The 18,032-nt window shown below is 38.8% G+C and overlaps 1 protein-coding gene across 1 annotated transcript in view; it reads left to right on the top strand.

Moving 5' to 3' along the window:
• USP45 (ubiquitin specific peptidase 45) overlaps nt 1–17,548 on the top strand; it is a gene marked incomplete at its 3' end in the record, with an annotated part of 39,297 nt that extends 21,749 nt beyond the window's left edge. The window contains exons 8-12 of the mRNA XM_010177463.1: nt 8,817–8,904; nt 12,616–12,697; nt 13,689–13,780; nt 15,791–15,847; nt 17,405–17,548. Of these exons, the coding sequence (XP_010175765.1) occupies nt 8,817–8,904; nt 12,616–12,697; nt 13,689–13,780; nt 15,791–15,847; nt 17,405–17,548 (463 nt within the window). The remainder of the gene's footprint in view (nt 1–8,816; nt 8,905–12,615; nt 12,698–13,688; nt 13,781–15,790; nt 15,848–17,404) is intronic.
• Between the last annotated feature and the right edge of the window lie 484 nt (nt 17,549–18,032).

Raw genomic sequence — 18,032 nt, 5'->3', positions numbered from 1 at the left:
TATTTGTGGTGTTTTTTTATGAAATAAAAAGAAAAAAAAAAAGATACTGAGTGTTAATTTTTTCAAGTGGTGGGGGAGCCAGGTTGAAGAAGGGGAGAAGAAGAAAAGAAATGGATGAGTCTTTCTATAGCAACTGTTTAACGTCTGGTACTAATTCATCCACTGTTAATTTTGTTAGTGTTGCAGCTGTCAGATGTTTTGCGAGGACAGATTGTGAGCATAGCTACGGGGCCCTTCTGTTGGTTTTCCACTATGCTGAATATCAGGACTGCAGACTTCTGACTTATCTGGAGACTTAGTGACTAATGCAACACTGATGTATTAAGGGGACATAAATATTATTTCCTTTATTTGTTATGATTGAATAATTTTATCGGTGGAAGAAAGCTTAGATTTGCATAGCAAGTAAATGTTACAGCATATAAGTGATGAGTCCAGAAGTAGCTACAGAATTTAGCTGCTTCAAATGTCCACCGAATAATTATTTATAGGGGTATTATATTGCTACATTAACATGGAGGAAAAAATACTTGCCTAACAAAGATTTTGTTGGTGGTCACAAAATATACATAGGTCTTCCCTCTCCGAGGAGTATTCATCCTTCCTTCTCAGGTGCAGAAAGTAGAACTCAAGGCAGAGGTGGGACTGACAGAACGGGGGTCATGCACAGTTAGGACTATTGATTAGTTTTGGAGGGAAACCTAAAAAATGCTTGGAGCATTCTGCATTTATCACTTCTGAGAGCAAACGCTGAGGGAAACTGAGGCAAGGTTGTACAAGATTGAAGGGGGCGGGAAACAGGATTTTTATCATTAATTAGGAGGGGTTTTGAGCCTTTTCTTAAAATAATATTGCTGTAGAGAAAAATATCTTTTTAGAAAAGATTTCCAAATTGCTTATTTTTGCCATTTGACTTTTACCATTTAAAGACGATCGCAGCAGAACACACGGTTGATGTTTCCTTGACCAATTGTGAGGAATTATTTTGGGTCCCTGTCGTGCCTCCACGTGCCTTGCTGATGGTGCTGTGTCATGTTCAGGAGCTCTCTGACAGAAGAGAATGAATCTTCCTCTCAATGCAGCAGCAGTTGAGAGATTGCACATGTTTATTTCAGTTAACTTTGTCAGAGTTTCCTTAATTTTAGGAATAAGTTAACAAAGCTGGATGGATGAGGTTTATGAGTGCAAAGTAGATTAATTCTATATATGTGGTGCATGTTGGCAGGAGTCATCTGCACTAGTTCCTGAGTTTTGTGTTCACTTCTTCCACCCTGAAGGAAAAGCTGTGCAGCATTTTGGACAACACAGGTATTTGTAATGTGTGTGGTATTGGTGAGCTGTGTAAGCAATGCTTGTAGGTACAATGAAAAACCCAGCCAGTAATTTCATTAGGTACATTGGAGATGTATCCTTAGTAGCAATGTTCAGGTTAACCAGAATAGAGCGTTACAAGATAAAGCCAGTTTGGAGCGTTAGGGAGAGGTAACAAAAATAGGAAGCCTTCACATCAAGAGGGACTTGAATATTGGGAGTTTAGGCAGGAGAGGACATGAAAAGGAAGCATGACAGCAAGAGAAGACAATAAATGATAGAAGATAAATTAGCTGTACTTATTTAACTACCCTCATATGAGTTCAAGGAGCTGAAACTGAAAGGCAACAGATTTAGAAGCGGGGGGGGGGGGGGGGGGGGGGGAGAAGGAGTTTTTTAATGTTTATAGAGCCAACCTGTGGAACTTGCTGTCACAGAGCACTGTTGAAAAATCTTAGCAGGACTTGAAGGAAAAAAGAAGAATTAGACATCCATATAAAGAGCAAACTTTTTTTTATAGGGATGCAAGACCTCATGCGTAAAGGTCTTCACTTGGCTGCCAGCTGGTAGGAAGAAATTTCCCCAGACAGGTGTTTCCATTACTTGGAAGAGATGTATTTTCCATCTGATGGTCAAGTGGGAAATGGCTCTGTTGTACCATCTCAGCTATTACGTCCATTCAGAGCTACTTCTAACAGGTGTTTTTGCTCAGGTACCAGAGCTCCTGGTGCATCACAGGAAAGCGATGGTGCCTCATTTTCTCTGTTGGGGAAAGGTGAGACAGAAAAAGATTAGATGTTATCAGCCAGCACGTCCAAAGGAGAGCTAAGTGCTGTCTACCCATGCCATCGAGGCAGGACAGGCATGTCTGGTGTTATTTGTTAGTTAGATGTAGGGACAAGCCCATGTTTGGTTGGGTTTTGTGCTACTAAAAGCACCTCACGGTAGCAGAACTCTTGTCTGCGGGGCAGGTTTGAGATAAGATTAATCACGGGGATTAATCCTGCTGTAGGATTTTGCTCTCTCTTCTGTTGCTAGTGCTGCATATAACATGGGATCACTAATGAGAATGATTGCTTTAGGAAGAACAAAACTTTTCATTCTAACTATTCTATAGTGACAGTGAATACGTATCTGATAGTGTCACTGGGAAAGGTAAGTGCTGTGAATTGTGGTGACTTTTATAAACTAGCCCTTTGCGTGCTTTTTTTGTCACTTTCATTGGTAACGTATCAGTCTTGAGAGATTAACATCTTCACCTGCAGATAAGCAGAATTTCTTCTCTCAAGCTAACATTAAGTAAACATTTTACTTTCCTTCTCCGTGGTGTACTGCAGTATTAAAGGGGTTCCTGTGCATTTTGCAGTACTGGAAAAAATAAAATAGTATGTTCTGCTTTCTGTTTCCAAGCACTTAGAATTGTTTATAAGGTTTTTCCAAGGTATTAGGCTATCTTCTGCTCAAATATAGTAATTAATGAAAGGATTATTTTGGAGAGTATTTTTATTAGAGACATCAAAGGTGTGACAGTTCTGTGCCCTATGATTGAAAGACTGTAGTTTTGCTTTTGAAGGATAGCTTAATTCCCTCAAATATAAGGTAGGATTTAAAAGCATTAATGTTTAGAGGACTGGTGTGGGGTTTTGTTTTTTTTTTTTTTTACATTAAAAAAATTATGTCATGTATTTTTTGTTACTAAAACATTCTAGGAAGTAGATCATAATGAAAAGTATTTCTTTAACTGACGGTCAAGCAATTATCACTAGTCTCCAGATGAGTAACGAGAGGCTAGATAAGTAGTACACATGTAGATGTCACAGTTGTCCTTCACCACTTATGGCCGTTAGCAGGAGTTCAACCTGTTCTGTCATTATCCTGCTGACACTGTACAACAGGTTGTATCGCATTGGCACTGGCTTCCATATGTCAGCACATCTGTGAGCGGTCAACTCAACCAACCATCTTCAAGTCCCCCACTTTTGCCAAGGATCTTGCTTGAAGCCTATTTTCAAGGAGATGAGAGCACACATCTTTTAGTTGTCAGATTTCTGTGTATCAGCATGGATTAATTCATTTTTTCCCCCCCTAATACTCGTTTATAAGTGTAGGAAGTTTCCAGTAAATGCATTGTGTGGTGTGAAATTCCCTCCCTCCTCTTTTTGTTTTGTTGGTTTTTGTTTTTCTTTTGTGGCTTCGCCCTGAAAACAAACACACTAATCTCAAACGTTTTTCCACAGAATATCAGATATTTAGAATTATATACAGCATTACATAGCATGCTGTGTACATGGATGACAGATTAACTGTATGTTAAGCAGTGTTAACAATTACATCATCTGTCTAAGTAAATGGCTCAAACCTTAGGTAGCATCTTTACAAGTCACTTTCCCTGCCACTTCACTGTTAAAGTGGTAGGTGTTACATTCCCATCATCCTTGTTGCTATTAAAATTCAAGCATGTAGATTTATGTGAGGTTGGAAGAGGATTTAGTATAAGCACGGAGAAGCCTAAATCATCTGGTCCTCGTGGAGGCACTGCATAAAAATGAAAAAACTTAAACAAAAAACTACCATGGCTGAGTTAATTTTTTCCTCCTTTTACTTAAGCTAATAAAATATTGTGGAACATATAGGTAAACTATTTTCCCTTGAAATATCATTTAGCAAATTAATTTTCACCTGAATTGATTATTTTATGTTCATCAGTGGGAGGTTACACTGCAAACCAGAAACAGTAACAAAAGGTACGCATGGGGCTTTTTTCTGATGTGCGTTGAAGATCTAGCTCTGTGAGGTGTGCCTGCCGTGGAAACAACCTCCTGGAACAGTGATGGAGTTTTCATTTGCTTCTTTGTCAAGTAATTATTAATTTTTCTTCCTTTTTACTATAATGTCTCTTGCAGTGGCCTTGTTTCTGTGGCAAAAAAACCCCAAAACAATCCCTATTAGTACCAGGATTCAGGTTATGTAAATGCAGGATTTTGTTTCCTTGCTATACACTGGAGCTATTAATGTATATATATTGGAGGAGATAGGCTGAATATACTCAGTGATTCTCAGTGTCTCAGGAAAACAAGACAGTTCTCATAAATAAAACTAATTATAATACCGTGGCTAACTAACTAGGTTTCTCAGAATGGAGTTGATTTTGGCATCTTAAAAAAAAGATGCTCTCAGATTCCCGGCCATTCAGTGAAAGAAACAACGAGAAACTATTTTAGCAAATAGAACAGTGAAAATATGTGTTCACATTCCTGTAAACATGTGCATGTAGGTACATATGTTGGGTTTTTTTTAATGTATATTGAGTGTTTTATTGGTTCCAAAATAAGGGCCTTGTGCTTTTCAGAATGCATTTGGGTTTTATAATCAAATTAATTGTAAATAAAACATTTTATATTAATAGACGCAAACCTCTGCATTTTTACAATACTAAACAAAAATATTTTTTAAGAGGTGTATTTCAAGTTTGAATTTACTGGTTTTTTTTTTATTTGAACTTAATTTTTTAGGTTTACCTGCACATGCAAAAAAAGAAAAAAAAGCCTTAGAAAGAATGCTAAAAAAAATCACCCATTCTGCTGATTACAAATTTTATATTCATAGTTGAGCAGCATCATTAAATCATTTTTAACTAGGGATATTGTCAGCTGTGTCTCAAAAAGTAGGTACAAAGTATGAATGTGAAAGTATCATATTTGTAAATGTGAACATGTTGTTTTGCATATGCAAGTCCAGATTTATTCCACTTAATTTTAGACACTGACCTTAGATGCCTCATCACCTTAGGTCCTTCTCCAGCTACAGCCCAGAGTGCCTCCAGCGAGCAGTTCACAACTGCGACCCTTGTACCACTGTCCTGCCTGTAGCCCGGGGCTGCTGTGCCCTAACTTGGCATTTCAGCATCTTGCCCTGGTTGAAGTTTTACTGTTGTGGGCATGTTGCACCTCTGATGCATTTTCTGATCACCTTGATTTTCTCCTGTCCATGAGCACAGGCAAACCTGAGCAGCTTTAGTGTATGAGTGGGAACGACACCTCACCTTCAGGAGCCCCAGAGCAGCTGACGAGCGTGGCTGAGCACGCAGGATTCTTGTGCCTTGAGAAAATACCAATACGTGTTTCCAGCTCGATGCACTGGGTCGCCGGAGCACGCAATCTGAGGCTGACAGTGAAAACTGGCTCAACCTGCGTTTAATAACATTGAGTAACTGACTAAGTGGTTGGTTTTTCTGGCCGCTCTGACAGTTTGTTGATCTCTGCTCAGCCAGTTGTCTCCTGTGCTAGATTTTGGAAGGGGTGCGCATGGTTACACCTGCATGTGAGATGCCTCAGTCTGCAGCGAGAGTCACAGCTGCCATTTGGGGCATTACTGGAAATGCAAAAAGCCATCCTTTCAAATCCCATTTTAGATGATTTGGTCCAAGACTGTAATTAAAGATCTAAAGGGTAACTTGTCTGGAAAGACAGATATGGTTTAGCCAGTTAGTTATAGTTACTGTGAATAGAGATATGTTAATAGTGAATATTTACACAGTCTCATTTGGGTTGCAAGAAGCTGGAGGTCCAGATTGTTTATGAGAAGCCTTCTAGCTATGGTTATTTTAGTAAGGATAACACCCTAAGGATCTATCCATGTATTTGTAAGTGTAATTTCTGTGTAATCTATGCCTGCAAAATATGATATTTAGAGTACATTTAGGTGCTGTGAGTAGTAGAAAAAAGGAATCTGCAGTTCTTGAGTAGCAGTGATTGAGGCTACTGAATGGCTGTCTTGTGAACAGATGCAACATTACCCCTGTGCAGTTGGCTAAAACATCACTGGTGTAGATGGTAGCGTAGTCTGAAACAAATATTTTTCTTCTTTTGGCTTATGAGGGTCATGTGGATGCTGCTGGTGGTCTAAAAAGACTAAAAAAGAATCACCTTTCTTATGGAACATTTTGGTTTTGTTTGTCATGCACAGTAAAGTGCAGCAGTACAAACTCAGGCAGCACCAGTGTCCTTTCCACGTCCTTGGGCTGATTTGCAAGCTGGCTCCTCTCGGCTGGTGCTGTGGCCACACGCCACAGAGGAGGACAGCTCAAAGGATGGTGTAGCCTGAGGGGACAAGGGCGACACTAACTCTGTATTTTCTCAGGTGTGTAGACCCTTTCCTGTAAGACTTTTTAATTTCTAGAGATTAGAAGTTTGGAAGTACATTGATTTGTTTTTTTTGTTTGTTTTGTTTTTTTTTCAAGAAGCTGTTGCAGTCTTTGACCATTTAGATCTCTGTTTAACCTGAGTAGCCAGTATACATTATTCTAGAAGGTGAGCTTGCAGTCTGGGAATTTCAGACAGTCATTCAGTATTTGCACATCCCAAAAGTAATGCCGTTATTATTTTATGCAGAAGCAGTTTCTTTTTCAGTTGCGGCTCTAATGCTTTTTAGCTCATGTGGATCTCAAAAAAAACAGCCAAACAAACCCCACAAAAAAACCCCAAACCAAACCAACAACAAAAAACCCCAAACAAACAAACAAAACCGAACAAAAAACCCCAAACCACTGCAAAAAACCCTCCTTCGTTCATCTTTATTGTAAGAAGGAGGGCTGTGGCACATGGTCATACAAGAAGTGCCTGTCGCTCACAAACAAAGTCACAGCTGGAGAGCTGCAGCCTCATGGCTTTCTTCTGCAGGCCACTTCATGTGCTCAGCCCAAGATGCTGCTCACTGCCGTTTTGGGGATGGCCAGAGAAATCCTGACGGGGGGCTGACGTGAGGGAACTGATTCTGGTGGGTTTGGGGCTGGCCTGACCTTACAGGTGCAGCATGGGAGTGAGACTAACAAGTGTTACAAAGTTTGGATGGGATGGACCCCACTATCGCCAGCACTCTGTAACCTGATTAGCAGGAGAAAAGAGCACTCTTATCAGGATGCTCATTTTAGTGCTGGCTGTTCAGATTAGTAAAGTCAGTAAAAGGTGATAGGGAATGCAGCAATATTAAATCATCGTAACACATGGATCATTTATGATCTTCCATGGGTTGTCCAGATAACTTGGTTTTGGTGCACTCAGGAGTTGCAAAAAAAGCTAACCTTTGTAATATTTTGTATTCAATATGCAGTGGGAGCCACGTACTTGAGATACTTGGTTGTTTTGATGGGTGAGTAAGGAAGGGTCCTTTGAATTAGTGCAAAAAACTTGTGAAATTTGAACCTCTGTCATCTCAGATTTTTTTGCTGTCCAGACCAGTTGGGTATAGAGTTCCCATAAGCAGCTTTGGGAGGGGGACATCAGACAATGTGTAACCAATTTATTACCTGCCTTTGCAAACCTGATAGCTTTTGGAATCTGGATTCAAATTTATTTTCTCAATCAAAACAAATGTGAAGAGATTGTCTCATTGGTTTCAGGCTCTTTCCATTTTAGGTATGAAGCTGTGTTTTGTTTGCTTCTGGTAGTACCACACGTTTTATATGAGTTTCAGAAGCATTGCGGTTTGTTAGACTGCAGAACAAGAGTTTGGATGTGGACATGGTGTGAGTTGGTAATTCATGATGCTAAAAGGTCCTTTTAAAATGTTGTGAAGCAAGCGTAAGAGTAACTCTTATCTGGTAACATAAGAGTGATTAACTCTTCCTAGCCAGAAAACCTAACCCCAAACCCTGGCTTTTCTGATTAGAAATGCTCTTAGAATAGAGATTGTATGTTTAGAACATCTGTCACCAATCTGTGTAATATTAGTTGAAGAAATTTAGCATAAAAGGGTAATTGAATACAGTGTAAATTACGGATATCATGCTATTATAATTTTCTCTTAAGTTTTCTTAATAGCATTTGAAAATCATATGCTATGTGTTGTTTGCCATCTTACTCATTGACTGTTCATCAGTTCAGTCAGCTGCAGGTTACTGGATTGACTGACTGTGGAGCCTTTCAGAAGAGATGATTGCACATACTTTTGTTTAAGAAGTTAAGAAATTCTCATTTGGATTCTGACCCACGGTTTTTGTTTGTATGTTTGATGCATAGCTTTGTGACTTCCCTTCCATTTCAAGATCATGTTTTCCCAGTTTAGATAATAGTGCTGTTTATGGTTTACTATATATGGACTATTTTATGTACATTTGAGATTTCTCCTTGATGTAGAGAAGGGTGAGATAGCAAGGGAGGTTAAGCACTCTGAAAATCTTCTTTCTCTTTTCTCCATGACATTGGGACTGTTTGGTGATACAGAAGTCTTGGTGTAGCCTGTTAGGAAAGTGCTGCTAGCATGGATGAAACTACTGGCAAAGCTGTATTTTAGTCAAGCCATCTCCAATAGGGTCAAAATGCTCCCAAGATGAAAGTGCAGCCTTGTTGGTGTAATTGCAGCCACACCAGGAGCTTCCCAAAGCCCTATAAAGTCCAGCAGGGATTGTACCTATTTGCACCCCAGCATCCAACAAGAGTCTGATGAAGACTTTGTCTCATTAAGAAACTCACAGTGTAAAATTCAGTTCCTTACTGCTTCTTTCCTAGGGCTCCTCGATTTAAGGGGTTCCAGCAGCAGGACAGCCAGGAGCTTCTGCACTATCTGTTGGATGCAATGAGGATTGAAGAAACAAAGGTAACATCTTTGTGCATGTTTTTAAAGAACTCATTTGACTGTATGGTAAACTACTAGTCATTGCTTCAATGTTCTTCATGTTCCTTATGTTTTTAAGATGTGCTTAGTGGAGTAGGAGTGGCTTTTTTTGTTGTCTTGAGAAAAATTACTCTTTTGAAAGAGGATTTAATTATGTTCATGTTGGTATGTTAAAATTACTGATTGGAATAAAAGTTTCAGGAATCAATAGAGAGTATGGTAAGTAGATCATGATAACTTTAGGAATCTGAATTGTTTGCCTTTATTAAAAAAATAAAAAGGCAAAAAAAAGACTTCTGAGGAGTCAAGAAAGTAGATATAGAACCTCTGGTCTAGCTGGCAAAGTGCATTTTAAAGCTTTGGGACAGAAGTTAGTTCCTAGCTGTGGGCCTGCCCATAATTTTCATTGAAATCTAGTTAAATGGGAAAAAAAACCCAAACAAACAAACAAAAAACCCAGGACAAAAATAAAATCTTACGAAGTTTCTTATATCTTTTGAAAGTGTGAAGAACTACTTGTTTTATAAATAAAGTGCTGCTTTTCATTATTTAAAATCTACATCTAAGTATGCTAAGTATATAACAAGTTATATTGTATTAGAAATGTCCTCATGTGGTTGTTCTCATGTTTCTTTTCCCTTGTTATTTCTGCCTCCTGCATTGTTGAATACAAGAAAGTGTGTGTTTTTGTTTGCTTGAACTATTTTGATCATATCTGATTTCACCTGCCTGATTTAGTCTTGGAACCTTCTTTTCAGATGATATTTTGATAAAGAGCCTTTTCTAAGTCTTGTCAAAAGGAGGGCCTTAAATCTCGTACTGACCAGTGTACTTCCTCTTCCCTCTCATTAAGTAATGTGATGAACATTATGATCCAGAGCTGAATTATCTTGGAGATGAGATACAGAGCTGTGTCCGAGACTCATTTCTGGCGCTGGACTAGTGCCAAACAAATCCCCATCCTACCAGAATATTAATATATATTGGTCTTGTCAGCAGTATACTGGACATAAAGATAAACCTTGACTTTGTCACACTTATAAAATAAAGTGTTGAACAGGGCACGCAACAGAAGTAGCTGACCTCAGTTAAAAAACAACTGTCATGTTTTTGCAGTAGAGGAAAACTTTATTTTGTTGTTTGTTGACTTTCATGTAATAAAACATGGAAACTATGTTAGCTTCACAAACGAGGATTCACCAAAAGCAGGATTATTACAACAACTAAGCAGCTTCTCCAGTGGGTGCTTGCGCTTTCCCCTCAAGTCAGTCTGCTGTTTCACCAGTGGATGTGCTGTCATTGTGATAACCCACGTTTGTATTTGCCTTTTGAGTTGTTTGTTGTTAGAGAGTGGTGACAGCTACAGTAGCTACCACAAAAAACTGATGGAAGATGGTGAGAATTTTAAGTGACCTTTTGGGCAGTATTTCTGCTGCCCCATCACCAGACGGAGTGAGGTTGGTCCCACCCTGCCCCTCTGCTCCCTGGACGATGCATTACTGCAAACAGGTCTTCATCACCTCAGGCTGCTCCACCGGGGACAATACCCGTGAAAACTCTTTTTTTTTTTTTTTTTTTAATTTTTTTTTTTAGATTTCATTAAATTATCCTGTGTTTTGGGTCTGTAGGTGGTCTGACAAAGGGCGAACGTTAGGCCCATGGTGAGCACTGGCCGCCGTGCCGGCCGGACCCGGGCAGGAGCAGCTCTGCCCACCATGGGAGCCCAGCAGCTGCCCCTGTGGCCTCCCCACTGCCTGGGCTCCGGCTGGGGACAGCCTGCCCGCCACGGCCTGTCTGCCACCAGAACCTCCCCAGGGCTTACAGCCGTTACCCCTTCTCTTTCACAGCACTCCTGAACTTTGCTGTCGGAAGAGGGAACAGCCCTGCTGAAAGGGCAGCCGGCTGCTTTGCCATCCACCTGCGAGGGAGCTGAACGTGGCCATCCCTGCTCCCCTGTCCCTACCAGCATTAATTGCTTTTAAACCCTAAGAGTTTTGGTGACATACATACGATACGTAACGTGGCCCTAGTTAAAGGAACTAAAAAAAAAAGAAATCACATTACACTTTTGCCTCTTCTCTGTGGTTTTGTACCTTGTATCTGACACCAGTGTTGAACTCTTTCCTATCCCTCTTAAAGAAAGTTAGAAAGTGCGTATGTGTATGTACACAAGTGGATTTTTAAGATAAAAGCTTGTCGATACTACAATAAAAATGACATAGCATCTGCCGTTTCCAGCAATGTGGGCCAGAGATGGTTTCACACCGGGGCCTGAAGTGGCTGAACCCTGCTGCTAATTGATTAATGTCTGCTGCCATTGTCCGCAGCACCCTGCCCATTCAAAGACTATGTCTTTCTTTGACCTAAATAAATGGTTCAACGCGCTAATCCCAACAAAAGGGTTGCTTATGGCCCTAAACCCATTTATGGTGCTCAACTTCATGAATTACCTATTGATTAGTCCTCTTAGTATATTGTCGGCTTTAAGATGAACAAAGCTGAGCTTGGGGCAGTGGGAGTTAATTCACAAGCCAGGTCACATACTCATAAGGTAGGAGTATGACTTGGTCTGATGGGTGTCTGGACTGGAAACCGAACCTCTGGTGCTGTCTGTCATCGCAATGCTTTTGTAATATATGACTTGAAAGTGTTATTTGCTGCCTGCAAACAAGAGTTATTTATTATTCTGTTAGGACATAGGGTTTGAGTTATTTGCAGGAGGTTTGGTATCACTATTTGTCTCTAGAACTTTTTTTCTCTATTACTTTGCTGTAAGTGTAACTTCAGTGACACATGTCATTGTAAATGTCATTTGCACAGTGACGTGAGAGACTCGTACATGTTACTAGAGTTTGTGGATTAGAGAGCTGCTACATGTGCCAGGAAAAAGGGAGAGAACGGATCATGGACGCTGCAGTGTCCCTTGGCCAAGGACCTGACACAGCCTCCGGCTTCCCTCTCCACAGCGTGTGGGAGGTTGGGCTGAGCCACCTTTTGTACCAGCCTGCCCAGTCCCACTGCCAGGGTATGCCTCGTGGGAATACAGTGTCTCCTCATCCCACAGCAGCTGAGAAATAGAGGGGAGCACCACTGTTTTGAGGTGCAGCTACAGCTCACCTGTAGGAATTTTCTTCTTTTTGATTCTTCTTTCAAAAATGTAGTTTTTAGGATTTTTTGAGCAAGTGTGAGTGACATTTATATGGATTCTTAAAAAGTTTTGTATCTCTCCTAAGGTTTTTGAACATAACTTTGAAATGTGCAGTGTTAGAAAGTACACAGAAGTAATAAAAATACTGTCCAAACACAGTCATTGAAGTCTGCCTATTTAAAGATGCTTACCTGCCTTCAAGTGTTTTGTATCCCAGTCAATCAGTAATAGTCCATTTTTCTTTAGCATTCCCCCACCCCCAGCAGTGGAAGAAATGGAAAGTATTTGTTCACTGAAAATCCTAGTTTCTTGATAACCTCTCGAGTGCTTGACTACGGCTCCCTTTTTAAGGGGAGGAAATTTCTGGATGATTACTTACTAAAGTTAAGCTCATGTAGCTTTGAGATTTATAACAACAGTAGTTTTAAAATATTAAATTATGCTTATTTTATGTAAATAAGAGTAGATAAAATCTAATCATATATTAATAGTTTTTAGAATGTTTACACTTAAAATACTAAATGTTTGTTTGTTTTTTGTTATAGCGTATACAAACTGGTATCTTAAAAGCATTTAATAATCCAACTACTAAGACGGCAGATGAAGAAACTAGAAGAAAAGTCAAAGGTATGCAACTCTTTATTGAATAATTTTAAAAATGCACAAGTTCTTAAATACCATTTTCTTTAAAACTGACTATTGCAAACAGCAAAGTACTGTAGTTACAAGACTTCTATTACATATTATTCTAGTGCCACCTAGTGCATATCTAAAGGATAGAGAGCTTACTATGTGCTGGTTTGCATCTTTGTACCCAGTATAAAATCTTTCTCTGTATTAATAATGCCTCTCGTAATGATAGGTAGAATTTAATTTTGTTTTCTAAAATAGTTTGCTGCATCTTCAGGTTTGCTATATAGCCACAATTATTGTATCACTCAGAGAGGCCACTTCCCATAAATAAAACTGATTTCTGTCAGCTGACTGATAACTGCGAGCGCTCTAAATATCGTTACAAAGCCAAGATAGGAAGCTGTTCAAAAGCAGGCATGTTTCTTCCAAACAGCAGCGTTTTCATTAATTTCTCTGTGTGTTTATGCAAAAGTTCTAATTTTGAGGATTTTCTTTAATTAAAGTCTTGATAATGATTAAGCTATTTTGAAAGTCGCCCTTCCCAAATGTGCAACAGTTAAGGCACATTAAGAGATGTATGAGAACAGGCTTTTGTCTCAATGTTTAGAGTTTTATAAAGTTTCAAAAACCATTTAGAGAGGGCAACAACCTGTCTGCTACCCTAGTGTTTATATCAAGGCAACACAGTATTATGCATTCAAAAGAAAACTGAGATTTTATTTAAAAGGTTTCTTCTTGAGAGATGCAGTATTATTATTCTGTTACAGTAGGTGGGGAAGGATAAAAAGGAATCATATTACTAAAATATTTTTAAATGTTGAGATAATACAGTATATGATGTATTACTTATTGTATTGTGTTCAAATGTTCTGAATATGTTTAAAATTGTGCTTTCACAATAAATCTTGGAAAGAATTTTGTTGTACTTATAGTGTGGCATTGGATCTGTTATTTTTCACATTTAAAAAAGGCAATGTTTTTTCAGCATATGGAAGAGAGGGTGTGAAGATGAACTTCATAGATAGGATCTTTGTTGGTGAATTGACTAGCACTGTCATGTGTGAGGAATGTGAAAATGTAGGTATTCTGGAATTTGGTTTGATGTGGAATAGATCACATACTGGTTTGATTACGTTGTCTTGAAAGTATAAAATTGTATTGCCAATTTTATACTTGTTTGTTTGTTTGTAAAAGCAAGACTTTATTGAAAGTTTATAATTTAAAATGACTTATTCCTTCTTTAAAGCATTATCCTCCCAAACCTAAGAAGAGGGGTCCTTTGAATTCAAAAAGGATGAGCTTGATTTTACATCTGACTTGAGGCTGGAGGTTCCAAATTCTGTAATCATTCGTGTTACACCCCAATTTTATTTGATATTTTTTAAAACAGCTATCTATCTTAAAATGTAAATCCTCCTGCCTACTCTTCTGGGATATACCTGAAAATTGGGAATTACTTACTTTGAATTAGTATGAGTGGGGAAATGCTAAAATTACTTTTTTTTTTTTTCTTGAAGTATTTTTGATAATTAATGTAATAACTCTAATAAACAGCATATTCCTTTCATAATTAATATTACTGACATTTCATCATAAATGCTTTCCATGATCCTTATAATTTTCTTTAACTTTGGAAGATAAAAACCTTATTTGCATGACTTTTCTAATTGAATGTTACATTTGTGTTTGGTTTAAAACATTTATTTCACATTATAGAGATTAAGTAAATCAATCAATCAATTATTCAATTGAATAATTAAGCACAGTCCTGCACTACCAGGTAAACTTCCCTCTGTGTGATGTGCAGATTACACTTCAATATGCTACGAGTTATCAATGAAGAACTTTTACTATATACAAAATAGAAGTTGTATGTATTTTGCGTGCCTCAGTTATTTTTGCTGGATTCTTCTACTCTGCCTGCAGAGGACTCGGGAATTTCCTAGCTGTAGCCCTTTGGGGAAGAGTTTAACATTTGCTTTCCTTTACCTGCATTGGCAAAGATATTTTTGACCAATGTTTATTCATGCAAACTCACTCTTTAGAGGAACCCCTGTTTGAACATTGCTCACCAGGCAGTCAGTCATCATAGTTACAATAGTTTTGATCTCATTTGTTGCTAAACCATGCTGAGTGCCTTGCACAACAGGTAGAAATAAGCCTACAGTCTATATCAAATGTTGCAGGTGGTCACCAATGTAAGAGAAGGGCAATGGTGACAGCAGGTGAGGGCATGACATGTTCAGTAACTGACATGTAGAACATTATTTTTTTTTTTTAAGGCCTTGTTTTTCAGTCTTTCCAGAGGTAAGATAAGTCAGTTTTGGAAGGAATTTGAGAACAGCAAAGGAGAGAGCTTAAGGAACAGGCTTGGATGAGATATTCTAGTCATAAAGAGAGAATGCCTTTAGGCATGATTTGCCAGATATTTCCAGTTTCAGCTTAGAGTTTATATGGCTTATAGATGGCAAAATAAAGCTTCAGTACAGAAAATAAGTTTGAGTCTTTTTCAGTCCCCTTTTCCCCAGTAACTGGATTTGTTTTAACAATTACTAGTGTATATTATGGCGTGAAAATTTCTAATAAAGTTTTCGGCTGTAACCAGTAAGCTTGACTTAATTTTTTTGGAGAGCATCAGGTTAGAACCTGTCATCTAACTGTCATTAACCAGTCCTTGCTGCTCAACACTGTGCGAGGTCAGACGCCTGTGTGGAAGTGCCCAGGCTCAGGAAACTCTCCAAGTTAGCTTTCTGCAGAATCCTACCATCTAGAAGGCCTACATGACTTGAAAATCTGTCTGGAGCTCAGTGAAACTGAGCACCATGCTGCTTCTAGGTCCAGTTTGTGCCCAGATTAGTGACTTTGTTCTGTATGCTGAAATTTTGTGCAGTGTTAGAAAGAAAATCAGGGCTAACTTACAAAAAAAAAAAAGTTTGTGGGAAGTTCTTCATTGTAGTTTGATGCATCTTGTAACTAATTAGCTTTTTATATAGTTTCTGATAATAATTTGATTTTAAAAAGGGAGCTATGTGATAAACCTATATATTCTTCTTTGCATTTAATATGCATTTTCTCTTTCTCTTGAAGATTTCAACAGTAAAAGAACCTTTCATTGATCTTTCACTTCCTATAATAGAGGAGAGGGTAAGAAACAGCATATGTAATAAATAACTACTGCTTACAGTGGATGGTTTTTACGTACCTTTTTGAAGATGTTTATGGATATACACACAGTTTTGATTTCAAGCCTAAAAATGTATGCTTGTCCATCAATACATGTACTGTCATGCCTCTGTTAATTATATGATTTTATTCATGTATGTATAGACATACAATCTCATTAAGTGCATATATTTTTAAATTTGTCCAAACTTGGAACAAATGACCATTGTAATTTACAGTATATGTAAGTCTGAGATTAGTTTAATTTAGTAGTATTTTTAGTATATACTTACATGAATAGAGTGATTATAATTTTTTTTTTTTTAAGGTCCAGAAAGTTAGATTCTAGCCTATTGGTTTGCATCTAGAGAACTTGAGTTCCTTGGGCTGAAGTGTACCTACGGGATGAGACAGTATAAAAATGGGTAGACTCTAAATATATGTATTCTGGTGTTTTCAGCATTTCACAGAATGCCCCCATTAGCAGCAGAGGAACCGTGTTCCTTTGAAGGCACATACTCTGGTTTTGTGAGACTTGGGATTTTCATTTGAGAGGAGGAGGGGTGGGTGAGGTGTGGTTCTTCCTCCATCCTGCATATCTATACTCATGTACTCCATCCTGCTTATATTCATGTATACTTAAGGGAGCGTATTTAATGGAATATTTAATCCTGTATAAAATGTACTTGTCTCCAAACACCAGTTTTGCTCACAATAAATTCATCTTTGTTGCTGCATTGAGTGCAGATGTCTGTGGGAGTTAAAGCTTTAAGAACATTTTGAGTATCTGGGCCCCCGTGCTTCCCACCTCACCTGTGTAACATGGGAACTTCATGGGTTCTGTGTGACTTAAACGAGATCTGCTGGCTTTTAGCAGTCACTGCACTTACCTGAGGACGTGCGTTACTTCATGGTCGCTTCTTTCCTTTGTCGTCTCATTAGCGTGATGGGGGATGCGCAGCAGCTCGTTCATCCCGACATAAGGTGGTAGGCTGTGCAAGAGACTGACATGGGGAGCTGTGTCCCCTTTGATAAATTCACATCTCATACAGCTACGCAGGTGCTTCTGGGTGACAGAGCACTGGAACAGGCTGTCCAGGGAGGTTGTGGAGTCTCCTTCTCTGGAGACATTCAAGACCCGCCTGGACGCCTTCCTGTGTAATTTTGTTTAGGTTCCTGCTCCAGCAGGGGGATTGGACTGGATGATCTTTTGAGGTCCCTTCCAATCCCTAATATTCTGTGATTCTGTGATTCTGCAATACTAGAATAGATTATTTGGCATGTATTCTGTGCAGGAATTTTGTATCATTCCTATTTCCTGTTGCTCTCAGTTGGTCCTTCAAAGATGTTGACAGTGTGTTGATGATAAATAAAATTAGAAAGTAGTCTTATACTGCAATTCAGGGGGCAGTTAGTTGGATTTATGTAGGTTACTATTTTCTAAAGTAGAGGAAAAAAATCCCACCATCTTTTCTGTAGGTTGCAAAGGAATATAAAATTGGCATATTTCCTTTCCTAATGTCCTGTCTGATTTCTTAGGTTGCAAAACCTGTGCCTTTGGGAAGAACAGGTAAAGGTAAAAGTGTACAAGAGGCAGATCTTGGTCAGTATAACTGTTCTTCTATCACTACACTGAATAATCAACCCAAAATTGTCAAGAAACACGCTTTAACAAAAGATAAGGTAAGAACTTAAATACTCGCACTAACCAGTCATCTTGAGTTTATTCTGAAGTTTCTAGGGTTACAGGGGTGGGAATTTTGACACCTATCAATGGGGTTTTTTTGTATACATATAGCTGACATAGACTTGTTTTTAAAATATTTAGGTCATTATTAGAAGTTATTAGTCATTAATAGTTTTCAGTTACAGGGCTTTGTAAGGAAAAAAATGATCTGCAAGTTAGTTTCAATTCATGTTGCTTTTGGTTTTGTTGACTGCTTTTCTCTTGGTGTCCTGGTAGTTTGTTTGTGGTTGCAGTCACAAGGACTGTCATGCTGGCTCAGAGAGCAGGCAGGTCTGCGTTGGTGCACCCGAGGGGTTAGCTGGTAGTGGGTACAACAAGCAGTACAGCCAGTGGAGACTCTTGGAGACTGAGAGCACCTGGCCGTCAGCAGCCCGAGGGCTGTGGAGCTTGGTTCAGCCCCTCTTCAGTGCAGCCTCCTGA

Source organism: Antrostomus carolinensis, unplaced genomic scaffold, assembly GCF_000700745.2.
Source record: "Antrostomus carolinensis isolate BGI_N321 unplaced genomic scaffold, ASM70074v2 scaffold24031, whole genome shotgun sequence".
In the NCBI taxonomy this organism is placed as follows: Eukaryota; Metazoa; Chordata; class Aves; order Caprimulgiformes; family Caprimulgidae; genus Antrostomus; species Antrostomus carolinensis.
This window is presented reverse-complemented; position numbering and strand designations above follow the sequence as displayed.